Raw genomic sequence first — 27,720 nt, 5'->3', positions numbered from 1 at the left:
TGCCGTGATGATGAACCTATTTGTATGTGATGGCCTGGAACTGGCGCTTCATCAGTAAAATTGCTGATCTGGCGGATCATGCTGCTTACCTTACTTCAGGCATGGGGGACCTTTGGCCCTTGAACTGTTGTTAAACTACGCATCCCAGAATGCCCTGCAACAGTTTTAACATGGCCAAATAGCAAAACTGTAGCAGAGCATGCTGGGATGTGTAGTTTAACAACAGCTGGAGGGCCAAAGCTTCCCCATCTCTGCCTTACATGTACTGTATATAAACAATATTGTTGTTTTTTTCTAAATGCACTTTCATTAGATCACATTCCTATTCATCCATTTTTATAAATCGAATAACACGGAATCCCTAATGTATCCATTTCTAACTAATTATATATAATAACAAAGATGCAAAATAACAATAGGGATATTAAAAGCCACATTTAGCAGGAGAATCACAATCACTTGTGACTATGAATCATAGGTTTATAAAACCTCTCATCACTGCCTCATTAGACAATCATGACTAATACACAATACATTGAGTGCATTCAGTACATTAGCACCTAGTATTACCTCACAAGTATGCTAGTTTCCTGCACTTTAGGCCCGACACATCTCTGCGCAGAGAGAACAATGGTGAGTTACAGCATACAGAACATGCGCCATGGCATAGGGGCATGATTGCATCATCGTGTCACTGGCATTGTATAGTGGGGGTATAACTATGATGATGTCATTTAGTGCAGTGTATATTTGGTCTCCTGGACCACTTCCCAAATTGGAGGGGGGCGGCCCTGGGCAGACGGTGTCTCTCCAAGAGACTTTAATGCTCTTCCTAGCAGGACCACCACCAGACATTTGGGAGCCTATGGGCTGTTCTGGGACCGTGGGCAATAATGGCATGCGCAGGGAACAATTTATGCATCATCGGAGCTCAGACCAATGTCTTTCTGTGAAATTGTCCACCGCGTCCAGGTTACCTCATAAGGACAAGTCCCTAACACTACTCTGGGACAGGTCCAGGGCACAGGGCCCCCCAGGCCTGCCCAGCAGAACCACCCCATGGCATCACATTAGTGTAAAATTAAAGTGATAGTAAAAGGGATAGGGGAAATTATATGTGATAGGACTTACCAAGGTAAGAAGTAATAATAAATGTGAAGGGTGCTACATATATATTAAACAAACTAAAGGGGTGATTGAAAGTATACGATATGATGCCATGGAGCAGCCCAGCAACAGCAGCCCAAAGAGCCCTGAGCCCCAAACACGGTCCCACAGACTAACACTCAGCATATATGTATAGTAGGACTTACCCTCATAGTGCCAAGCTGAGGTGTGCAGTCTTGAATGTTGGGACTCCAACCTAATTAAAATCAATTTGGGACAGGTGGGTGGGGTGCAAGTTTAGGAGGAAGGCGTCTCTAGTTCCTTCCAGTGTGTATGAATACACAATATATAGTACATAGGGGGAGGGGCCCTAAACTGCACACCCTGGACATATGAGGTGCTACCTGCTGAGACTTGTAGTGCAACAAGCAGGAGGAGGAGTTTGCAGGTGCACACTAAATATATATGCTAGACCTTTTAATATCTTGCTATATTGCATTTGAGGTTATTAGCATAGTAATGCCATTACTATGCTAATAACCTCAAATGCAATATAGCAAGATATTAAAAGGTCTAGCATATATATTTAGTGTGCACCTGCAAACTCCTCCTCCTGCTTGTTGCACTACAAGTCTCAGCAGGTAGCACCTCATATGTCCAGGGTGTGCAGTTTAGGGCCCCTCCCCCTATATTTCTGTGAAATTGTGCATTTTCAGGTGGGAAATGAGGGACCACAATTCAAGCCGGCGGAACCACTCGACTTGTGGCAGTGTCATAAGAGTGTTGTGTATGCAGTATGCATACCAAATGCTTTGTTGTATTCAGAGTTGTGTTTATGGGGAAGCCTTTTTCAGACGTATCTATTGCATCTAGCAAGGGGATGGTGCAAGTACAGATGCTAATGAAGACAGATTCAGCGTCTGGGGATTATAATGAGTGAGCAGCAAGGTTTTCCTGCTGCACATGAACAGACCCTCGCATTAGCGCTACTGGATCCCAAATTAGCATAAGGTAGTAAATCAGACTTCCCGGCTGCCTGCAACTACAGACACTTTGAGTCCAACCCAGAATCAGCACCTATGCTGCAAATGGTAATCTGAGATCATATTACAGTTACAAATGATTACAAAACAAGATCAGTAATCCCGTACATACATATTCAGAATTTTTATTATTTATTTTTTTGCTCTAAAAATCACTGTAAAGTTAGAATAAAAAGCACACTGCAATATAATAAAAATGCTGTGCAATAAAACTTTTCTTGGCAAGCATAAAATAAAAAACACAGGGTTTTTTTGTACATAACTATCTGCCCAGAGGCATCAAGCTGTTAATGTGCACAGGAGGGATTACAGTGAGGATGTGTGTTGGATAAAATATAAATTACAGTAATACCACTGTCAGTCGTAACCAAAGGAATTGTTTCTGAAGATCTCCCAAAAGGCTGAATCTCATATATTACTCCAGGAACGGACAGAATCCATAATTTATTAACAATATTTAGCCTATGTATATCCATATATAACCTTGTAAGTAAGTCTCATATGAGCTTTCCAGTTAAAAATATGTCATAATAATCAAATTACTTATGTAAACAAGAGCAGTTCAACTATGGCTTCTAAATAAGTATTAGTATAACAGCAATATGTCTATCAAATCTTATTGCTGTAGTCCCTAAGAACAAGGCAGCTGTGCTATATGATAAGATTATTACGTCTTGTATTCTTCGGTGATGAATGAGTAGCTCACATGCATTGCAGTCAGGATGCTCAGCTTAACCGGTGACTGCTCAGCACCGTTTCCTGTCCCATAGCTTGAGCATTGTCTACCATTGTGTAGGTTTGTTGGTTGGTTATAAATGACTAAAGTTCCTCAGCTGCTAATATTTAACACCTGGCAGAATTAAAGTATTATCCATTATACTTTTTATGTGTTGGATTGCAGTATTGTTCTAGAACCACATGCAGCAGTTTTTGGGCAAGTTAGTCTTTAATAACCAAAGCTGCAGTGGAAGGAACTTCTGGGTGCCGGACGGGTTCCCGACAGTTGGGATCCACAGTCGTCATCTAATATTGTTCACGAACTTGTCAGATTTTCCCAGTCTGTGCAAATGTGAGTTATGCTGTGTACACACGGTCCGATTTCCTTTCCGATGTTGACGATATAGTCAACATCGGATCGGCATCGGATCAACATCGGATGCAGATCGCAAGGGTTTTAATCCTTGCGATCCCGATCCGATCCCGATGCGCGTTCATGTATCGGAAGCCAGAAAGTCTTGGCTGCCTTGTCTATATAGTGCAGATCTGCACTATATAGTCAAGATAGGATGCAAATCGGATGTGCCTTAAAATCCTATCCATGATCCTATCTGATCAGATCGTGGATAGGATCTTAAGGAACATCTAACGTGTGTACACACCATAAGTCTGACCCTTCCAGAACTCTGTGACAAATACAGGCTTATCGAGGCCAGCTCTGATGTCACAGACCCTCCCTCAAAACACCTGGGCATGTCTGTGTTTTTTCTGACACTCCCAGAAAATGGCAGGTGTCCACCCCCAAACAATGACTTCCTGTCAGTCTAAATGTGAGGGGATTGCAATGAGATATTTTCGCTATTTCTATCGTGATTTTGGCTTGTGTATGCATGCTATAATCTGTACAAGATATTGCACAATAGCGATTAACTCTGAATCAGGCGATTGATTGCCAATATTGCATGTTCTCCCTGTGATGCATTTGTTCCTCTGGGCTCCTCCCACAATCCATAAATATACCAGTAGGATACCTGGCTTCTGAGGAAGTAAGAAAACCCTTTAGCCCAGTGGTTGTCAACCTCGGTCCTCAGGACCCCCACACAGTGCACGTTTTCCAGGTCTCCACACAGAATCACAGATGAAATAATAATTGGCTCCACCTGTGATCTTTTAAAATGTGAGTGCACCTGTGCTCCTGCTGGGTGACCCAAAAACATGCACTGTTGGGGGGTGCTGAGGACGGAGTTTGAGAACCACTGCTCTAGCCTGTATGTGTGTATTTGGTAAAGACTATAAATAACAAGTTTCACTAATTGAGTCAATATTCCCTGTAAAATGCTGATTATATAAATAACTGTTTTTAAATACATTTTACTAAATGTTTTAAACACACAGGGGATTACGTTCTCTTTACAGATAATGTGAGAAATACCATTGATATCCAAAAATGCTTTCAAATAAATGCTATTAAAGGGTATTTATATTCTAAGTGAGCTATTACAGACATTTACAGCAGCAAACTATCACAGTTCCCATGACATACTGCTGTCACTGCTTGTGGGTGCGAACTTGTGCTCATCTGCCAGCCTTATTAAGTCACCCTAGGCTGTGGCCTTGGCAATCATTCACAAAATCTTGGGCTGCGTAGAATTAAATTATCTCTGGAAGGAACATTAGAAAAAAAAATGAAGATTTCTAGATAGTTTATAAAAGTAGAAAACCCTTTTTTTTTGGAAGGTAGAAAAGAGGGTTACATTGGCTATGCATGACACTATCCTTTCTTCTTTGAAGAATAATCGTATTTGTGAGTCGTGTATGAAGAATGTTTTGCTTCTGTGAGAGACCTTTGAAAATGTGTGTCCTCAGAGAACAAGTGAAAGATAAATACCATTTCAAAGTGATAATATAACAAAAGCAAGACACAATAGGTAAAGAGAAGTCAATTATTTTTGTGATATTCTATGACACAGCGAACGAAAAAGTCCAGCAGTCACAGACCAAGTACCTTTTGTCCTCCTTTTTTTTTTTCATGACAAGGATCATCAGATGATTCCTGCAGCTCTTTTTCCCGATATGAGCATTAACCCAGATGATCAGAGATGAAGGTACTGTATATTTCACTGCTTATAGAAATAATATTATTCTACTAAACACCTCATGTGCCCATTGAGGTGGGAGGAGTTGATGTGCCAAAAAAATAAATATATGTAATAAAATGGGTGTTATATAAATAATAGGATTCTATCTATTTATCCAATCAGTGGGCATATTACACGTATTGAGTACTGACTGGCTAGAATCCCCATTTGCACCCAGAACAATGAAAATCATTTATGGCATGTAATCAAGTTGCTATAAACATTTCTTAGAGATCCTGGTCTACGGTAACATGACAGCATCACATAGTGACAGCTGGATGCTCCTGCTGCTAATCTCCCATTACACCATTTCCAAAAGGTACTCTATTGGGTGTGGAAGCCATTGGAGTACATTGTGTTCTAATATGTTCCTGGAACCAGTCTACAATTATGTGTCTTATGCTGGCCCCACATCAGACCAACTTTCATCCAACTAGTTGGTTGGATGGAATAAAAAGCTGGTACTGGATGGGAGCAAATGACCAAAAGCAATTTGCTCACAAACCTAGGAAAATGGTCAAAAACATTCAGTGAAGTTATTTAAATCAAACAGATACAACTATATTCCTTTGTCTGAGCGACAGGTGTTGTCCATTTCCAGATTTTTGGAATTACTTAATTACAAATAACATTTGCTCCTATCCAGTACCAGATTTTTATTACATCCAACCAACAAGTTGGATGGTTGGATGACAGTTGGCCTGGACCAATGTTCAATATGTGTCAATCCCTACTTCACTATAGATTGTAAGTTTGCGAACTTGGAGCTTTTACATTCGTCTGTCTGCTATTACTTAGTCTCATTTAATTACTGTGCCCAGGAAGAGAAGCACTAGATGCTCGAAAAGCGTTGGAAGTGACTTCATAACCTACATTTGAGACTTACCCGTGAAAGCTATTTTGGAGCCTGGCAGGGTGCACTTCCGGACAGCATCCCTGCCTACCACCATCCTTGCAGGCTCTCTCATGGTAAGAATCCAATTTTTTATTCTTGTTTTTATCTTGTCTAATTTGTGCATTAAATATTTTTTCCTACATCTACTTTGGCGCCTGATGTATTTTATCACATCAACTTCGTTCCACTCATTTTATTACTATTTGATTATGGTTTCACTCCAATTTGTAAATCGCAGGCACTAAATAAGTAATTTAATAAATCAAAAATAATGGAACCCAGTGTAGTGTTCTTCAGTTGCAACCCAATGACGCAAAGGTTCCACATGCTCTGCATTAAAAATCTGTTTTAGAATACCGCTATTACACAGGGTTATATGAGTTACTGACATTTTCCTGTTAGGCTGAACCAGCCTTGCCATGCTCCTCTGACCGTTGTCACTGACAGGTATTATTGCCCAAAGAACCTCATTCTAGCGGGAAAAACAATTGAACCCACTGACCATGCCTGCATGCTTTTACGCAGTGAGTTACTGCCACACTATTGACTGATTAGCAATTAGTATTAATGAGTAGGTGTTTATAGGGCTATCTAATAAGGTGACCACTGAATCTGTATATTTTGTCAGATTACTTTGACCAGAGGATTTATAAATAAATCCAATCTTATAGGCAGCATAACTAGGTTTTGCTGCAAGTCGTGCATGGACTGGGCCCATTATAATGCATTAAAAACTTTCTGTGCAATAGGAAATTGCTCCAACAAATATAGATACTATGTTAATCATAAGACTGATAAGAAGGGGGAATACCTTTGACAACAATGATTTAAAAACAGTGCTATTTATGGAGAACTCTGCAAGATTGCCCAAGACTTCTTCTGAAGCAATACAAATGTCATAGTTATACGCAGTGTTTACGCATAGGCATAACAAGAAATCAAACGCGATGAGAGAATGCAGACAGATGAATAAATGGAATGCGATCAAAGCATTTAGAGAGCTGCGGTGGTTCACACTGATTTATAAAACAATTGGTTTATACTGATGAAACCTTCTCAGTGCTGAATGTTGCATGTTCTGGAATGACAATCCATTCCTCTATTACCCTTGAAATGTCTCCGCTTACTACCCTGAAATGTATGGCATTATGGTATATAGTAAATACAACCTTGGAAACAAACTAAGCACTTTAACAAACTGACCAAATGTAAAGATTCTAAAACCACAGTGCTGTGGCAGGTGTTGTGTGATATGATTTAGGCAGGGCTGCCACTAGGAATTTTGGGTCCCGGGACTGAATTCCAGTCCGGGCACGTCCGCGTCCCCCCCTCATCACCCCCCATCCCTTCACTTACTGCCCGACTCCTGCTCCATTATACCCTCCTGCTGAACGCAGCAGGTCCCGAACCATGGGAATCTTCAATGCAGGATGCATGCAGCCAATTAAAATGCTGCATCTGCTGGTGAGCCATTCAGAGCTCGTGTACCGGCATCTGCTCTGATCGGCTAACGGTACACGAACTCTGATTGGCTCAAAAGCCGGTGCAGCATTTTAATTGGCCACTGGTGTCCTGCACTTAGGACGCCCCTGCTCTGTTCAGTGCACCGTGTGCAGCGGAGACAGCACAGCGGAGGCAGGCGGGGGGGGGGGGGGATTTGGGGTGTTGCGGTGGGTAAAAGGAGCTGCCCAGGCCCCTCCAGAGGCCAGAGTCTGGGACAGCTGTACCCAAAGCACACCCTATCGGTTGGCCTGGATTTAGGAACTGTGCCGCTCCCACTAGCCGTTTCCTTAATGGAAAAAAGGGTTAAATATTGCTAAAACAAAAGACAGAATAATAGCTCTCTGATTAAAGTAACACAGGGTTTGCTGATGTTCCAGCACTCTGATGCATGGATGGAAATCAAGAGAAGTCTGAGCAGCTTTATTTTCTAGCTAGACACAGCAAGGTGTCTATTGTCCCTATGCAGCGAAGAACAAAAGTTACAGGTGCACTTATCATTGCGGATTGCAATGTCACTCAGGTAATTAAGGGTTTCGATAATTGTATTCCAGGAACTCTTAAATGTCATGCCACAAGAGGAACACTTCACACAGGCCTCTAGTGTACAGCAGCAAACTATTGGTATACTAATCCAACATGTGATCTAATCAAAGCAAGCTTCGCCAGGCTAATACACATTCATTTACACACAGATCAGAGCGTGAAACACTGTAATACTAATCTCAACATTAGGCAGCACTCAATATAGAATAGTTAATGGTTCCAGTGCCTATGATAACATACTTTACATTTAACATGCAAGTAACATGTACTTGAAAAGATATATAGGCAGCAATGTGCAGCGTACATTGATTTTTAAGACAAGAGTATAATTGCTGTGGGGCCTTAATGCTGTATTTTCCAAGGCACTTATAAAAATGAATTGATATTTCTGAAGGAACATGTGTTTTCACCCTCCAGCACCTTCTTACCATATGCATGTGTTTCAACTATCCCTGATGGTTCAAGGAAAGGAGAAGAAACCAACTATCAGATTGCTTCAAACTTCCGTTGTGAGGCAAAAATCACAACGCTGCCATCCCCCATTTGTTTTTACATGAAAATGTACAGTACCTTGTCTAAATGAATATCCAGCTGTATATAGCACTGGGTAGCTGAAATACTGTTGCCAGCCAGTGTTGACAGCTAGCTCAGTATTGCACCAATAAGTGTCGATATAACATCTTTGTCATTGCTGCCTCCTGAAAAATAAACCTGCTACAGTTTGAAGAGTACTGCCCTGTTTATATATTAGCCATAGGCAAATCTACAAATATGGTAATGACTTGTGACAGGCTGGCGAGGGAGAGGAAGGCAGTATATATATTATGGCTGGGTCTTCTTAACTGCAGTCTGTGCAGTGCACCAGCTACTTCTGGCGCAGGCAGCAGCTCTTCATATTGAAGAAATCAGCCGCCGCTTCCATGGTGGCTCTGCGACACAGGTGGCTGCAATGGCTGTCACTGGGGGCCGGGAGCAGTGAATATTTAATGAGCAGGGACCTGATGCAGTGCATATTGAATAAGCATGTCCCCGCCCATGCATATCTAAAAAACGGGCACCCGCTCATTCAATATGCACTGCGCTGGGTCCCCCGCTCATTAGATAAGCATGAGTAGTGACCAGTTTACTGCTGCCTGAGCGGGACGCCGCTCATGTATAACTAATGACTGTGAACCCAGAGCAGCATACAGCACCCGGCGGGTGGTAGCACTGGACCCCCGGACCACCCCCTAGATTCACCTATGATATTAGCATAGTGTTGAATTGTCTACTGTATATACTGTATTCTATTGTTAATATGACAAACTAGGTTACTTTAGCATATCTATAATGCAGGGTGGGCAGTGCAAATGTGCCTCCGGATCCAGTGGGGACCACAGAGCACCCTGGGTCCATATAATTATACTCAGTTCTATGGTGTTCCACGCTGGCCAGATGTCGCTGGGGAAATTGTGTGGTGGCCATTCTCACAGTAGAGATGTTCCCAGGAACAAGGTGCAGGTTCCATGTTTCTGGAGACTTGAACATGATCAATATACTCAAAGCCAGACTCTACAGCACGTTTATAGAGGGGAACGGATTCTGCACATGGGGCATGATTCAGACCTGTTCGCTAGGCTGCATATACTCACAACCTACCAAACAGAAAGTGCTGCTCGCTGCCCTGCCGATTGCACCCCCTCGCTACTATGCAAGGGGATTTATATGTGAACACATCTCCTCGCATGCAGCCACCCGGGAGAGAAATTATTTGGTGGTCACTGACCAGCGAATGATTTCTGCAGTCTTCGGTCTGAAAAGTAATATTTACTTTTCACATGGCCAATGCAGTCCGAATTTTTTTTTTTTTTTGGGGGGGGGGGGGGGGGGGGGGGGGGCGGCACTAATGTGATGTCAGCCACACACCCCAGACAGGCATCGACACGCCCATAAAATGGGATGCCCATAAAAGGATGGGAGTTCCCCTGTTACCACCCCTGCCCGCCCCTTACTGTGCGAACGCCTTGGGTTAGTATCATGGGCAGACCCCCCCCCCCACCATTAAAAAAGGGTCAGAATTTGGACTGAATCGGCACCACAGACCTCTCCTTAAACCACCTCTGTTAAGGTATAACACAGTGTCTGATTAATGGCGTCTATCTGCTGCAGATGTTATGGCTTGCAAGGATTTTCTAATGAATCCTGAAATTACCTGTCAAAGCGAAACAAACCATTTGTGCTACTCATTTGCAGTCTCCCTATTATGCCAGTTGATATTTAATGCAGGTACTAAATGCACATGTGTTTTTATGGAATGCATTGATTTATATGTTGTACAGCATTCTGGCTCTACAGAAAATAAAGAATACTTGTGGGGGTGGCTGTGACAGTGCCTCTCTCCTTGGGCGGGATGTACTAAGGGGAAAATGCAGTAAAACCCCTGTTTTACCGCATTTTCCTATGTACTATTACCCAGCCGCACCGATATAGCCGGGCAGAGTATCGCCTTTGGGTGAGAGAGATCAAATACCATCCAATAAGCATCAGGCTGTGTTTAAAAAAATAACAGGAGCTGGTTGGTACTCCTCTTTATCTCTTTCTAAACTTTGATAAACCTCCCTCTATGTAAGTGACGTGTGGTGGTGGAGAGATTATGGGCGGGATGTATTAATAAACATCGCCGCCCCTCGCCATGCCCCCACCGCGATGCCAACGCATATGTACTAACATATGTGGCTGGCATCGCGGTGTGATGACGGAGGCCCCCTGCGATACCTGTACTGTGGTCTGCGGGGTTCTCCGTCACCTCCCTGATGCCTGCTTTTCCCCTGCAGCCGGGACAGCTCAGCGTGGCTGTCCCTGGCGCCTCCTCCCCCCCTGCAGCTGGAAGGACGTCAGGCTGTGTTGCTAGGGGGAGGAAGGGCTTACCTTCCGGGGTCCAGGAGGACCTGTAAGAAGGTAAGCTCAAGGGACAGGGAGAGGAGGGGGGGGGGGTCTGCGAGGCGGCAGGGTTGCGGCGGAGGCGGCGGGCGGCAAAAAGAAGCCCATAGGCCCGGCAATATCGGTGCGCCCGGGTAATAGTACATAGGAAAATGCGGTAAAATGGGGGTTTTACAGCATTTTCATTTTAATATATCTTGCCATCTCTCTCTACAGTCCTTCTCTCCAAGCTTTTATAAATCTGATAGATCTAGAATGATTATTGGTTATTGTCCTGGGTAAGCAAATACAAAATTCTTTGAATGCAAGTTGCAATTGTAAGCCCACAATAAAATGACTGACCAAGCAGCTTCCTACTATGGGCAATGCCTTCATAGCAAATTTTGTATATTAAAAACTTAAGTACTATTTGCCTGCTGAACATAACACATTGCTCTTTACTGTTTATAGGAAATATCTATATTGAAATATAACATATTTATATGATACATTTAAATATTTCTAAACGTTGAATATATTTTACAAAAATCAGGAATTGCTCAAAAAGCATTGGATCATATGACTGACTTTGTTCACAATAAACAGAAATAATATAGTCATATATTCCATTTTCAGGATAAAGAGACATTTTGTGTTATATTATTCTATCAACATTGTCTCTGGTGGTCTAGTCGGAATCATCCTGAGGATTAGATTTATTGTAGCTAAAATAGGATGAAAAGCACCTTTGACCTTTCTATGAAATTCTAAGAGAATCTGGGAAAACCTAACTGATTTGAAATAGCAATTTCCACTTTCAGATCTTGAAGAATATTTCAGAGGTCTTAGGTCAATTTTGGGGAAGATAATTTATTTGGCGCAGAAACTTATGAATACCCTTTTGGAATCATAATAAAACAGCCCTGTATTTTTTAATTGGTATATCTGGAATACTAAGCGTATCGGGTACTATGGATTACACTACGTTATAAGCTTTCTTGTGAGCAGACTTTTTCCTATTCTTCCTACACTTGGTTTTCACATCTGTATTTATATTGTCTCCATTGTATGGCCTTGTTTCAGATTTGTTCTGATTTCCTTTCTTTCCGGTGCAGTGCGCAGTATAAATTAACAATAATAATCACTAGCAGCATCTACTCTTTTAAGAAGGGGGGTGCCTACCATAGTGCCTTCTGGTCCCGACTGTAGTGTCCATGTCTCACTGCCTGCCAGGCTCATTGCACATAGTGCAATGGACTTGGTAGGTGTCAGGACTGGTACAAACAAACACTGGCAGACTGGTGTATGGGCACAAGTTTGAGTTCTAGAGACTCTGTCAGCTGCCGCCCCTAGGAGCCCAGTAAGGCTGAAGACAAGGCAGGGGTGGGATTTTCCAGTGAAAGCAGGCCCTGTTAGCATCAACACAAACTGGGGGCCCTAGAGGGAGAAAACGCCTAGGGGGCTACCTTTCATGTATGCAATTAGCCAATAGTGCTTCCCATAGGACCTCACTGCCAGTGTAGCCAGTGCACACAGACAAATGGCTCACTAGAGGTAAAAGATTTTACTATAGGGCAGCAGTGTTGCCAGTAATAATACTGAGCATGGGGCTACAATTACACCTACACTGACCTAAAGAAGTGGTGTATTATTAGGGCACTTATGCAGCTCAAGTTCTTTTTTTGCTCTTGGTGAAGCAAAATGCAATAATGCTGAGATATATTACAATTCCACCCTCCGATGATCCCTGCAAGTCGATCACTGCAGCTTCCTGCAGCTGTCTTTAATGTGCTTGTGCAAGGTCATATACAAAAATGGACGCTGCCACTGCTCCCAGGTCTCAGGCACTACTGGATAGGACACATAGCAACAAGACACTTACCGAGTCTGGCGGACGATGACGCAGTTCGCTCTAAATCAGGTTACCATAGCCATGACAGCCCACCCCAACACACACACTTTTCTGACTTGCTGTAAAATCATGCTAATTTTTCTAGTGTACAACTACGATGCTGAACCACTCCCTCTCCTTGGACCAGATGTAAGAAGCTTCAAAAGTGATAAAATGAATAGTGATAAACGGCCAGCCAATCAGCTCCTACCTGACATGTTACAGACAGTGTTTGAAAAATGTCAGGCAGGAGCTGATTGGCTGGTTGTTTATCCCTCTCCATTTTATAACGTTTGAAGCTTAGAGCATCTGGTCCCTTGTACATTGAGCTTTGATGCTGTGGCATGATCATTTTGGTTCTAGTAAAGCTTTGTACTTGAAATATTGTCAGCTCCACCTAGAGGCCCAGGACTGGTACATTAATAGAAGACACACTATACCTTGTCTCCAGTGGAACATTGCTGTTGAGTACCCAGCTATCCTGAAGCTGAACTGACTCTGGAGTTGTGGCCAGATCATTAGGAGCTGGAGCTGGTGCATGAATCTGGTTTCGTCTGTTTGTCAGGGAGTTCTTGTTGAGGGAGTTGGCTGAAGAATGATGATGAGATAACGTATGATTGTGCGGAGGAGGAAGAGGAGGCCGAAGTGTTGATGCGCTGTGATGATTTGTGGGGCCTGGAAAAATAGAAGGAATCAGTGTTACTGATATATAGAAGTAGGGGTTCTTTCTGTGGATAGAATACATATAGCTGCACACATTGTGACTCCTTGAAATAATATAGCATTTTAAATGTAGTTTGACTTGAATTATTATTGAAATAATAGGTGGTTCTACTCTGTCATAGTGCTGCACATACATAGCGACACAGCAGACTGGTACTGTATGACGGCCACAGCTGCAGCACCAATATATGTTATAAAACAATATTTCCATCCTAGTTAGTATAGCAGAGCTATAGTTGTATATTTACAGGAAAAACTGAATGCCACATATATAGCCCACTATTATATCTGCCTTTTGTCCACCACCCTCAGCATTGTAAGAATGCGGCAGTGGTTGTTGTGCTGGTCCTGCCCCCTAAACCCAGGATGTTATGATGGGGCTGGCGGCTCTGGGAAGTAGATAACCGGCAGGCACTTCCATGGGCAGCAGGGTGCCTGCTCTACCGTACCACTACTGGCATCAGGCGGTGTTCCTGGTGCCTCGCAAGTCATATACAAATGCCATGCTGCACCTTGTGCAACGGCACAAACTGCACACCCCTATATACGGCCCTGACCACACTTAGGACTACTGATGGCTGCACACAATAGTAGATATCAGACTGTGGCCATGTTCTACAAGGCACACATTATATTTGACCACACAATATTTTACTAAAGCACTTCAGAAGATTTTGGAGTGCAAGTGGTTCTTGCCGGTGTGCGGAGAGCTTGGAGCAGGCAGTCACGTCCGAGCTGCTCAATGCAACAATTTCCAGCATCAGTTGAGGGGCCACAATATCTTTATTCACTACAAATTGTATCAATGATTTCATCAAAAGGGCAGATCCAGGACCCTGGTCTACTCTCTCGGTAGTCTGGAAAACAGTACAGCACGGTTTAAAAGATGCTGACCACATAATGACCAGGCTTGCCAAATACTGTGAGCCTTGACACTTTGGGCTCAGTTTGATTTAAACAAATCAAATTGGCCTTGTAAATAACTACATGGATGGACAGCTTAATAGACCAAAATCAGACCGCATATTGTGCCAATTTAAGTGGCAATTTGGACATTGTGAAATGTTTTCCATTGAAGAAATAATGGTGTAATTGCCCCTTGACCCCTATAGTTGCTCCTACGTATATATAGATTATTGGTAATTCTCAGATACAGAAAAACATTGCTACATGTACATAACTATTTGTCCTCATGGAACAGATAAACATCTTTTTATGTAATAACATGATTAGGATAAATGATTGTTGAACATTAATATAAAGATGTTATATCTCCATGAAGACAGTAATAGCTTCATGTGCTTTTATCTACAACTGACTGAAGTGTATTGCAAAGCTGCGAGTCTGGATATGAAATCAGACTTTTTTACCCAGCATTCTGTAATGTGCCTCTTCCTCTGATTCATAAGTTAAAAGACGCTGAGATTTTAGCAGTTATTTATTGGCCTATAAATAGATACATGGATATAGATAAATATTGTACAGCTTTATATGCAGTGGTTGCAAGCAATTGGACTTTAAACATTAAGCATGTTGTAGACTGAGAAATAATAAGATATACCGAGTAATAAAGTACTAAAATAAATATAATTACAGTTAAGGAGAGGCCAAAAGGAAATTCTGGGAAGAAAGCCAGTAATGATAAAGGTCTTATAAGTCACACTGATACACAGTTGAGTAACTACCATTTCAACCCAGCAGCCACTTAATATCAATTCACTGGAAATTGACTTGAATAATATAGAACATATAAATTACTTATCTGAAGAAGGAGCAATATTGCTATTGACCATTTAAGATCCATGATATATATTAAGGGAATTCCTTTTCATATGCACTCTTGCACAAATCATTCAGCGAGACTCACACATAGTGATGATGATGCTCTGTGCAGTGTGCTGAAAAAACTGCACTGTAACCTGGAGTCTCCATGCATCCTGATTTCACTGGGACAGCTGCTCTTTTATCATACTCAAAGTCCCTTCATTCAGATTTCTGAATTAGTTAAATTTACCGGGATACTCAAGAATAGGTTCATGTTATTTTTATGTAATTACACAGAAAGAAAGTATCCTGTGCAATCATCAAGTAAATTTAGCCATTTAAACCAGATATATGATATAATGCATGCTCCACTGATACCCATCTAATCAGCATTCTCCAGTATTTCATATTGGTAGGGTCAGTGTGTACCTCAGAGGCAGAACGGCAACCCTGACAGTGCGAGAGACAGGACGGCACACTGGCAGTGCAAAAGAGACAGGACGGCACATTGGCCGTGTGAGAGACAGGACGGCACACTGCCAGTGCGAGAGACAGGACACCACTGGCAGTGTCAGAGACAGGACAGCACGCTGGCAGTGTGAGAGACAGGACAGCGCACTTGCAGTGTGAGAGACAGGACAGCACACTGGCAGTGGAGAGACAGGACAGAACACTGGCAGTGTGAGAGACAGGACAGCGCACTGACAGTGTGAGAGATAGGACAGCGCACTGACAGTGTGAGAGACAGGACAGAACACTGGCAGTGTGAGAGACAGGACAGCGCATTGACAGTGTGAGAGATAGGACAGCGCACTGACAGTGTGAGAGACAGGACAGAACACTGGCAGTGTGAGAGACAGGACAGAACAATGGCAGTGTGAGAGACAGGACAGAACACTGGCAGTGTGAGAGACAGGACAGAACTTTGGCAGTGTGAGAGACAGGATAGAACACTGGCAGCGTGAGAGACAGGACAGAACACTGGCAGCGTGAGAGACAGGACAGCACACTGGTAGTGTGAGAGACAGGACAGAACACTGGCAGTGTGAGAGACAGGACAGCACACTGGCAGTGTGAGAGACAGGACAACACACTGACAGTGTGAGAGACAGGAAAGAACACTGGCAACATGAGAGACAGGACAGCACAATATCAGTGATAAAAGACAGCATTGAGAAGAACACTTCACTGATCATGGGGCTTAGGACTAGGGGCCAAATCAGAGAGGCAAAAGTGGACAACAGCTCTCCTCAGCACCTGGCATCCTCTCTCATGTCCTCACCAGCTAGCCCTGCAGGTGATATGTAATCCCTTTCTGGTGGCAGTAGTTTACTCCTGACTATCCCCAACAGTTAAAGAGGTACTCACAGACCTAGAAGCTGAGGAGAGGGTCGCCGTAGTGTTTCCTAGGTCCACAGTTACCGAGACAAGTATTGTGGATAATGTATTATTCTGTATTTCTGAATATTCTTATATTTCAATGAGGTATCTTGAGGTATCACATTTATGTTGTGGAAACACATCAAACTCCTGAAATACACACAAATATATTTTATTTGTGCATGGAAAAGGGTTTCTCAGGCACTGAATTGATGCCAGAATGGGGGATACAGTATTTGTATTAGCCATTTTGAAAAAAAACATGTGCTTGGTAACACTAACCCTATGTTTCCTCTATGTTATGTAATGGGGAAATATTTCATGATGTAGTGTTCATTCTAGCACCCTGCATCTTCCAAAACCCGTGCAGCTCCTCCTCCCTCCCTGGGATATCATTCTCTGCTGTGGTGCTTCTAGCACAGGCCTGGTCTGCATATCAGTGCTGAAATACAGACCACATTGTGCTGGAAGCACCACAGCAAAGAACAACTCCATGCAGGGCGGAGGAACTGCACGGGTTTTGGAAGATGCAGGGTGCTAGAATGAACACTATTGATATAAACTAAGTATTCATTATTCTGGATTGCCTTATTTGTGTCTATCATCTTTATGAACAGAAAGAACAATGAAATCAGGAGAATAATACAGTATGCAACTTTTACCTAATATCTATCATATATGTCTGCAAGTTATTTGAAATCATCCAATGCAGTCGGAACACAGGTGCTGCAATCCTGACACTGGTGAGAAGACTGTCACCGGAACTCCTACACAGCTTACTATACCAATTACGAATCAGGTAACACCAATTTAATTATGCCGGGGCTTGTTAGAGTTACATTTAGGCATACCGGGAAGGTTAGGGTTAAGCTGCAGATGCTGTTAGGGTTAGGATTTGGAATAAGCACTGGTTAGGCTACAGGTACAGAGAGTTAGGGGCTAGAGGAAGAGGGTAAAAATACTTACCTAGCAGGTGTCCGGATTCTTCACATCGGAATGCCGCTGTTGGTCTTCTGATTGCCAGCATCCAGTGGCGTAACTATGAAGGGTGCAGGTAATGCAGCTGCTATGGGGCCCTGCAGCTTGGGAGGCCAGAAGGCTTAGCAGCCTATCCCCTGCACCCTCTGGAAGTTTTTTCCATTAATGTTTTTTTTAAACAGTGCTAACGATCTGGTCTCTGACTCCTCCCCTATGCTTCCCCCTGACCAGCTGCCAGCGTGTATGAGCAGGAGACCCGGCACTGATGAGGAGATCCTGTCGGTGTACAGCACATCCTAACAGCATGGCCTATGAGGAGAGCACAGCACCGCACATGAGAAGAGCATGTTGGGGCTCAGTGCCACCGATATGGAGTGCCTCCAATGAGGAGAGCACAGCACTTTTCATTTCTCTCCCCTCCCTTGATCTCTCTCTTCTCCATCTGCTGCCCCCCTACCCCCACCACCTCCCTGTATCTCTCTTCCATGCTCACTCTCTATTTTTCTCTTTTCATCCTCTCCCCCCACCCTCTATCTTTCCCCTGTTCTCTCCTGTCCTTTTCTGCCTCCTTCTGCTCTCTCTCCTCTAGCCCGCTCTCTATCCTCTTCTCTCAAATCCTTTTGTTCCACTGCTTTCTTTCCTCCATGTCCCCTATCTTTCCCTCAACCCTCTCTCACTCCCCCTCCATTTCTCTGTCTCACCTCTCAATCTCTGTTGCTGCTCCTAATCTCTCTCGTCTACAGTAGCTCTCTGCTCCCCCTGGTGTGTGTGTTGGGGGGATTTCAGGATTTTGCTATGGGGCCCAAAAAGTTCTGATTATGACCCTGCCAGCATCCCAAGTGCCGGTATTCCTCACCCAATCAACGATATAGAACACTTCCAAGCAATGAGGTGTCTTTAAGGGTAAATGTTCATTTATTATATATTTTCAAATGTATTCCTCCTGAATAACCTGCATCTGTATGTAAGCTTAGCATCCTTTAATTCTGTTACAGAATGTCTTCCTAAGTATCAATTGCACCATCAGTGGTTTCAATAACATCAACACAAAATAATCCCACAGTGCATTGCTCCAGCAAACTCCAGTCATTGCTTTATAAAACAACGCATACAGTACATGCAGTTTATGGAGAGAGTGATGCCATAAAATAAAAATCTTACAAAAAGTCTCAATATAGCCTATACTCTTCCATGCATTATGGTGTCTAGAGAAAATACCATTTGCCTCAGGCCCTCCTAATACATTCTTGTTTTTGATCATTGTTAGGACTAATACTTAATGTCTAGAACGTTTGTTAAATCAGATTACCTATATTAACAGTTCTCACATTCCGTGTGCTGCTTGTAACTGGCAAATGCTGACATGCTTCTCTTGATGAGAAAACAATGCAAATTAAGTAATGGATTCTGAAATATTGTGTATATGAGTGTCACAGAACGTATCTGAGAAAATGATGTGCACTGGTAATGCTCTCTGCTACAGATTTATTCAAGTATTTAACCCTTTGAGTGCCAAGGGAATTTGACTCAAAATAGGTGTGACATTTGCCAAGCTCTTTACCTTTATTACCATGCATTACAGTATATTTGTTTTCTTATTTTCTGCATAACTTTTTTTTTAATCAAACATTGCTATTAGTTAAGGTTAAATACAATGTTTCAAGTGTTTGCAAAGAGCTATAAATTCTGATTAAAATACTTTTGCAACCATAAGATGCTTAATGGGTACTGTTTGGAAACAGATAAAATATTACACACAGTAAACACTAGATGGAGCTCTAATTTGCTTGGGTTTGTAAATTCCAGAAACTACAGTACATATTAATTAAATGTTAACAGTTACTTATTTAGTGTATTACTGTTTTGTTACAATTGGGAACAATGCAATACTAGGACAGAAATAAAACCAGGTAATAGACAGAGGTAAGGGTCTTACAGTCTACACCAGTGATGGCTAACCTTGACACTCCAGCTGTTGTTGAACTACGCATCCCAGTTTGCTATTTGGCCATACCAAAACTGATGCAGGGCATGCTGGGATGTGTAGTTCAACAACAGCTGGAGTGTCAAGGTTAGCCATCACTGGTCTACACCCTATGGAGCGGTTACAGTGTATATGGTGCTCAATAGGTTGACACCAAATGGTGACCATGCACATGGTCAGTATAAACAAAAGGTTGACACAAACGAAATGTCATACACAGAGACAGAGGGGGTGCAAATGCACTAAGCTATCATTACATGACAATATAATATATTGTTGTTGGTATATCATTGGCCAGTGAAATTGGCCTGCCCACCAAGTGTCCAAGTCACCTCTTGATGAGCAGGTCCCTAACACTATGGGGTCACCATCTGGGGTGCAGGGAACCCTGAAACATGTTCCAGCTAAGGACCCCCCCAAGGCATCACAACAGAGAAGAGTGATAGTAAAGTGATAAAGTTATAAGTATGAAGGTCCCTTCTATGTGTTCAGAGGTACAGTAGAGAGTGTGTGAAAAAAAAAAGTGCATACGTGAATAATAAACAAACATGGTACAAAAAGTGAGTGGGTATTTAGGTAGTGATGCCCTGAGACAGTCCAGCCAGAGCAGCCCGGGGGGGGGGGGGGGGGGGGTCCCACGCCCAGATGCCATTTTACAAACCTAATGTCAGCATGGAATAGCTGACACATGGAAAGATTGATATGAATTTTCATGGTTTTTTTTGTGTAAATTTGTACATTTCATCACATGGACCCCAAATTAGTGTAATGCTTTGCTCACCGTGCTTCTGGCCCACCGCTTAACTACGCTAGGCACACTTTTTAGTGGTTACAATCGGAGTCCGTGTGTTTGGTAAAGTATGAGAAAATGCAATAAAAGAAAACATGTCATGTGTTGACCACTGCAATGTTGACCTATTCACTGTCTATGTATCAACCATATACTATATGGAGAAATGGTGGGCCTAATTCAGACCTAATCGAAGGACAAATTTGGTCTCAAAATCGGCAAATCCATGTGCCCGTTATGCCAAACAGTATTTCCTATGCCGTGAGCCCTCACCCTCTATTTTCTCATGAGAATACAGCCATACAAATCATTCTACAGTCAGCAATGAGTGTCTCCATGATAAATTATATATTTTGGATAGACATTTTTTTATTTTGACCATCCAATGAATGGGGTTCTAGTAATATTGGTTATGATAGACATTGGTATAGGTAACCACAAATTAGGAAACTGGTGCTCATATGTATTCTGGTTCTCGGTCAGACAGCTACTTGTGATTCTATAATGGGTGCAAGGTGTGCAGATACATGGACCCCTTGGTCCATGGTGGCCCACACACTGCAACCCTGCAAACATATAATTATACTTACCACTCCATCGTCTCAGCGCTGTACCAGTGTCTATTGACTGTATACAACACATCCAGCAACACTCTAGGGACACTCCGATTTGAGGCAAAATCTCAGTGCATATTGTTCGCCGCTCACATTGCCTCCGAGTCACCTTACAGGACCTACACATTTGTAGCATACCAAGCATTTGGCTAATTTGTACGAACAATACAGGGGAGGGAGCATGGAGCAAGTCGTATGCGAATAGAAAAAGCATCGCTCTGCTGCATACGACATTGCCCATGCAGTCCAATTAGCACTTCATCATACCAAACCCAATTATCGGCACGTTATGATTTGGTCAGAAAAGCAAAAAACCAGACTGGCCAGTGTTTGTATACCAGTCTAACACTGTATGGTTATCTTTAAAAACATGAAATTGCAATGGGGTTGGGTATGATATGGTAACAGTCATAATATTGTGTCCGGCATATGCATCACAGTATTATCAGGGGCATACGCTTGCACTCGCGATCCCTTCACAATGAATGGTAAACCTGCACTTGGTCATTTATAGTGGTGCCACAATGCATATGCCCATGTGTATGCATAGTGACAAAGTTGCAAATGGACACATCTGTACCTAACCCTAACTCTCCCCCTAGTGCCTGACTAACCTCACCAACTTTCTGTGCAGTCTAATCTAACCCTAATGTCAACATTCTGACATTGTCAACATTACACCTATCAACATTCTGAAAATGTGGACAGGGCAGCCACTAGAAATTTTGGGAAACCCCCCCCACCACCACCCTCAATCTCCCCCCTCCCTTCACTTACCGCCTGACTCCTGCTGCAGGTCCTGAAGCACAGGCTTCTTCAATGCAGGACACCAGTGGCCAATTAAAATGCAGCACGGGCTGGTGAGCCAATCAGGGCTTGCGTACCGGCAGCCACTCTGATTGGCTAATGGTACACAAGCTCTAATTGGTGCAGCATTTTAATTGGCTGCTGGCATCCTGCATTGAAGAAGCAGGCAGCACAGTGGAGGCAGTTGGGGTGGGGGGTGGATTGTTGTGGTGGGCAAAAGGAGATGCCCCGGCCCTTCCAAAGGCCGGGGCCCGGGACAGCTGTACCCACAGCACCCCCCAGTTTGCGGCCCTGAATGTGGACGCTCTGCCTATAACAATGGCCACATCATAACTGTTATGATTATGAAAGTCAACATTCTCACTGCCTAATAATTGATATCCTGAATTCATTACCTTGCAGTAAATGACTTAATGTGGAGTACTGTACCTACAGTTGGTAAATGACTAATAAGCATTACCTGTATAATAAAGTATTCCTTCCATTAATAACATGACAGTGACCAACTGCAGAGTGTCACTGTCTATTCTACAGATCAGCAGGAGAGAACCCCATGTTACCAAGGCTACAATATCTATGAGCAAGACACTTTCTAAGAATCTTACCTTGTATTCATTGCTCACCCATGGGTTACAGACAATACAGCTAAATGTATACTTTCTATAATAACAGTACTGTATGTCAAGTGGACCAATACCAAAAACATTCGCTGCAACATGAAATCACTTCTGGAACAGTTGACAGTTTAAGATATTAGGAAGTGAAAGAGTTCTGTGTTTAAATTATTTTCCCATTATTTTAAGATTATATAAAAATGCACAATGACAATATAACTCCCAACATTTCATCCCTTCGGCCACGCCCCTTTTTCTCCACTGTGGGGGGATGGCCAGCAGCTCTGTGAGCTGCTGGCTGTGCCCCCAGCCCCTCTGTCTGCAGGAATAGAGGCTGTGCGCAGGCACACAGCGTCTATTCACGGATGACAGGGGGGACTCCCAACTGCCCCCCGCCGCGGGAAAATACCGGCCCCAGGAGGGACACTGGAAAGTCCCAAAAAAATCCAGGACGTTCCCGCAATAAGCAGGACAGTTGGGAGGTATGTGACAATATATGACTATCATCATCTCACTATCTATAGCTCTAACATACTGCGCAGTATTGCACTTCTGGAGGATATATATCATTTGCACCAGATCCTGTTTTTGTGGAGGCTGCAGTCTAACGTTCTCACGCAGAACACGTTCATTTATTTATTTATATTTTCTTACATAGCGCAGCAGATTCCATTTCCAATGGTAAACTGTCCTAAAGCGAGCCATGCCAAGGGACACGGTACACAATTTGGTGGACCTTTAGTTCAGGTGCTGACATTGACAACAAAAAAAGTGAAAATGCATGTCAACCTTTTACTTGTGTCAACCTTTTTTCAGTGTTGACATTGTATGTGTCTAGTAACCAGCAACTCATGAACCTGTTAGTATAGGTTTGGATTGAGGAAGACAAACAAAATATGCTGGAGGACCCCCACCCAAAAAAAAGGGAAAGGACATACAAACTCCAAACATAAAAAGGACTTTGCCCAATTCATCTAAGAACATTTACACTGTATTGAGTGGCCTTCAACTTAGCTATCTTTGGGCCACATTTATTAAGCTTGGTGAAGTGATAATGTGGCTGGTATTTGATCACCGGCCAATCAGCTCTCAACTGTGTAGTTAGTGTTACAGGCTTGATTTGAGAAATGACAGGTAGGAGCTGATTGGCTGGTGATACAGTACAAGCCACTTCATCACTTCAGCAAGCAAAATAAATCTGCCTCTTTGTCCCTTATTGATTACTAAATCGAGGTCAAACAAAATAGTTTTTGTGGATTTTATTTTGTACAATAGCATGGTGTTGGAGATTAGCACTGCAGAACCCATGGCGTAGATGAGAGGATTATTATACCTAGCTTTCAACTGATTTTTCACTTCTTGCATATTTTAAGCAGCATGATGGAAAACAATCATTGGTTATATAAATATGTTATCATTCCAGCCAATAAAAGGTTGGCATGTCCCTCATTGCTCGAAGCTGCGTGATGACTAGTTGGATCGTTTGGAATTTAGAAAGGTTTGATGTGTATGAAAATTATGAGGAGCAAAACTGCTAAGTGAGTAGGTGGGAGTTCCCTCTATATTAGTGGGATATTGAACATCTGGTGAAAAAAACCCATTGCTACTGATATATGCGTGGGCACAAATAAATGTTAGCAGTTTGATGCCAATCAGGATGCTTTACAAGCAGACCTCTTGCTACTTACTGCCAGCAGGGATCTGATGCTAAGAAAGCTAGCACATTGCAAATTAAGGATTAAATTGAGGCTTAGCTATTTAAGCAAGGTATGGAAGTTTTGAAAATTTAGCATGTTCTTATTTGTGAACTTTTCATTTCCATCTTTAAAGTGGAAATGCAACAAAACACACAGCTTTATGGATACATATGACTCTAGTGCAGTGGTGGCAAACTCATGGCCCTCCAGCTGTTGGGGAACTACACGTCCCAGCATGCCCTGCCACAGTTTTATCAATCCATTATATAACATCTGTGGCAGGGCATGCTGGGACGTGTAGTTCCACAACAGCTGGCGGGCCATGAGTTTGACACCACTGCTCTAGTGGCAAGGCAGCTATGCTATCATTCAAGGAAAAGGTTGGACATTCATTCAGATGACCGAGGACCACAAGGTACTGTAAGTACACGCCCTAGCACCCCCTCCCTGTCATTTTATGAAGTTTTACATGTATTGGTCAAAGTTTTATCACATAACCGCCTGCATGTTGAACCTTGAACAGAGAAGCATATAGGACTGGTGTCATTTAATGTAGTTTATTACATACTGTAGCTGCCTACCCTCCTGCATTCTGCAGGAGACTCCCTGAAATAGCAGCAATCTCCCTCTCTCCCTCATTAGTCTAGCAATCTCCCTCATTTCACCATTACACTGTTACATTTTTTGGGGGAAAAGGAAGGAGAGATAGATATATTTACATTGTATCACCAGTACCATTTCCCAGCACTTTACCAATTATAGTAGCTCTTACTAACTGCTTTGGGGCTCATCTACATTTGGATATAAGTCATATTACAACATTCCTCTCAGATTTAGCAGTACACAGAAGGCTGGAGGAGGCCTTCCGCATCAGCACCGGTCACGTCAGTGTAAGTGCCAGCTGAGAATTGCGTGTCCTGATGGTCCATCCCCAGGCAGCTCTCACCACCGCAGTTGGAGGCCTCCCGATCTCTCCTCCTGAGTTCTGCCCACTGTGGAATTCTCTGCTGGGGGGAGGGGGGGGGGGAGGGGATTCAGTGCCAGCCAGCCACAGCAATCAATTGCCAGGTGGCTCAGGGCAGGTATGAGTGGCCCGGCGGCTAAGCGGGGGCTGAATTTGGGGCTCATGTCAGTGTGTGTAAGCGGCAGCTGGAAACTGCATGTCCTGTTGGGCTGTCCCCAGGCAACTCCTGTTGCCACAGTCGGGCAGTTGCCCAGGCTGCCTCTGGGCACCAAGCATGTACATTTCCCCTGGCAACAAGCATTTACCCCCCCTGGAGAATGATCCCATGACGACTAGCATGTTTTCCCCTGGGAACAAGCATTTTACCTCCCTCTGGGCAACAAGCATTTAACTCCCCTCGGAACAAGCATTTTACCTCCCTCTGGGCAACAAGCATTTAACTCCCCTGGTAATGAGCACGTAATCCTCCCTGGGCATTGAGCTGGGCAACAAATATGAACTCCCGCATGGCAACAAGTATGTACTCCCCCGTGGCAAGGAGCATAAAACCCAGGCAGGGTGAATATCTAATGAGCACTACGGCATGTGGTATAATATGTAATGGGCATTGGCATCTGGCATAATGTGTAATGGTCATTGGCATGTGGCATAATGTGTAATGGTCATTATGGCATGTGGCATAATATGTAATGGTCATTATGGCATTTGGCCTAATGTGTAATGGCCATTAATGGTGTTTGGCCTAAGGTGTAATGGGCATTATGGTGTGTCGCATAATGTGTAATGGGCATTATGGTTTGTGGCATAATGTGTAATGGGCAGTATGGTGTGTGGCATAATGTGTAATGGGCATTATGGTGTGTGACATAATGTGTAATGGGCATTATGGCATGTGGCCTAATGTGTAATGGGCATTATGGTGTGTGGCATAATGTGTAATGGGCATTATGGTGTGTGGTATATTGTGTTGAAGCTGTCAGTTCAGAAGTAAGATAGTCTGAGATTGGGGGCAGCCATTATATGACTTCTGCCACCAATACACCCACCATCAGCATAAAGTGTAATGGTCATTATGGCATGTGGCATAATATGTAATGGTCATTATGGCGTTTGGCCTAATGTGTAATGGGCATTAACGGTGTTTGGCCTAAGGTGTAATGGGCATTATGGTGTGTCGCATAATGTGTAATAGGCATTACGGTTTGTGGCATAATGTGTAATGGGCATTATGGTGTGTGGCATAATATTTAATGGGCATTATGGTGTGTGACATTGTGTAATGGGCATTATGGCATGTGGCCTAAAGTGTAATGGGCATTATGGTGTGTGGCATAATGTGTAATGGGCATTATGGTGTGTGGTATATTGTGTTGAAGCTGTCAGTTCAGAAGTAAGATAGTCTGAGCTTGGGGGCAGCCATTATATGACTTCTGCCACCAATACACCCACCATCCCTCCCTGCTCTACACAACTATTAGTGCGTGAGGGGGTGGGGGCCCCCAAAAATATCTGTACATATATATATATCTGGAAACATGTTACCTGCCATGTTCCGGAGACTAAATTCACAAATGCACAGTAGCCATTTTGGCAGAGACTTTTGCCACAGATGCAGCACTCAATGCGGGACTCCAGAGGGGGGAGTAGTAAATTATTGGTGTGATGCGTGCGGTGTGGTTCCTTGGCCTAAGAGCCCATGTGCAATGCAATACCTATGGACTGTAACCATTGGTCTCTGTGTAACCATTGGTCCCCCCAGCCAAGCCCTAGTATTGTTGTTTTTAAACCAACCAGCTAACCAGCTAGTTGGTGGTAATCAAATGATCATAAAAAGTCAGCTATTTCTTTTAACCTGTGTACTTCACTACTTTTGATACTTCAACCCCTGGGAGATCCTGGAGGCAAAGAAAGAGCACATGTGCTAGGAGAGGTTGGTCATGTAGTTATGGCTCAGTCCTTTTCACTGTGCTATATTGAGATTTGCGGGATCAGACAGTGGGGCAGATGTATCATAGCAGCGCTTATCGCGCCGCTATGATACTTCCTGCTTCGCCTCAATAGCGAGGCGAAGCAGGAAGGGACATCGACAAGATGTATTAACATCTTGTCTGCCGAAGCGGGGGAGCGTTAACTCCCCCCTTCAGCGATGTCCCTTTCTGGAGATAGCGCATCAGTTAATACTGATGCGCTATCTCCTGTCCCCCGGCCGGCCGCACTGGGCATGCGCGGGATCTCGCTGTTCACGCGAGATCCCCAGCGCAGCCCACAGCTGACAGCAGGGACAGCGCTGTCCCTGCTGTTTTGATAGGGCTTCGCCAGCCTGAGGCTGGCGAAGCCAAATCCGGCTTCGTGCGGAACGGTCAGCGATGCTGACCGTTCATACATTCGGCCTGCTATCATTTTGATAGCAGCGCCGATATGGACAGGGGCGCATAGCGCCCCTGTCCAATACCGCACGCTAGCTCCATCATACATGGGGGAGAAGCGGTATCTGTGCACATAACGTGCGCTGATACCCTTCTCCCCCATAACGACGGATAATACATCCGCCCCAGTGTGTGTGTGTGTGTGTGTGTGTGTATATGTGTGTGTGAGTGTGTTGGTAAACTATAGCTATGGTGGGATGATTTACTACAGATGAGATGGGAAAGGGGTGGTATCCAGGATGAA

The 27,720-nt window shown here is 43.4% G+C and overlaps 1 protein-coding gene across 13 annotated transcripts in view; it reads right to left on the bottom strand.

The window, feature by feature from the left end:
• TENM2 (teneurin transmembrane protein 2) overlaps positions 1-27,720 on the bottom strand; it is a 2,252,147-nt gene that overhangs the window by 456,943 nt on the left and 1,767,484 nt on the right. For all 13 annotated transcript variants that reach the window (XM_083181867.1, XM_083181872.1, XM_083181875.1 and 10 more), the window contains one exon: positions 13,176-13,410. In XM_083181867.1, the coding sequence (XP_083037993.1) occupies positions 13,176-13,410 (235 nt within the window). The remainder of the gene's footprint in view (positions 1-13,175; positions 13,411-27,720) is intronic.

This window comes from Crinia signifera, chromosome 4, assembly GCF_055691185.1.
Source record: "Crinia signifera chromosome 4, ASM5569118v1, whole genome shotgun sequence".
NCBI classification, from domain to species: Eukaryota; Metazoa; Chordata; class Amphibia; order Anura; family Myobatrachidae; genus Crinia; species Crinia signifera.
The sequence above is the reverse complement of the archived record's forward strand: the minus strand, read 5'-3'. Positions and strand labels throughout refer to the sequence as shown.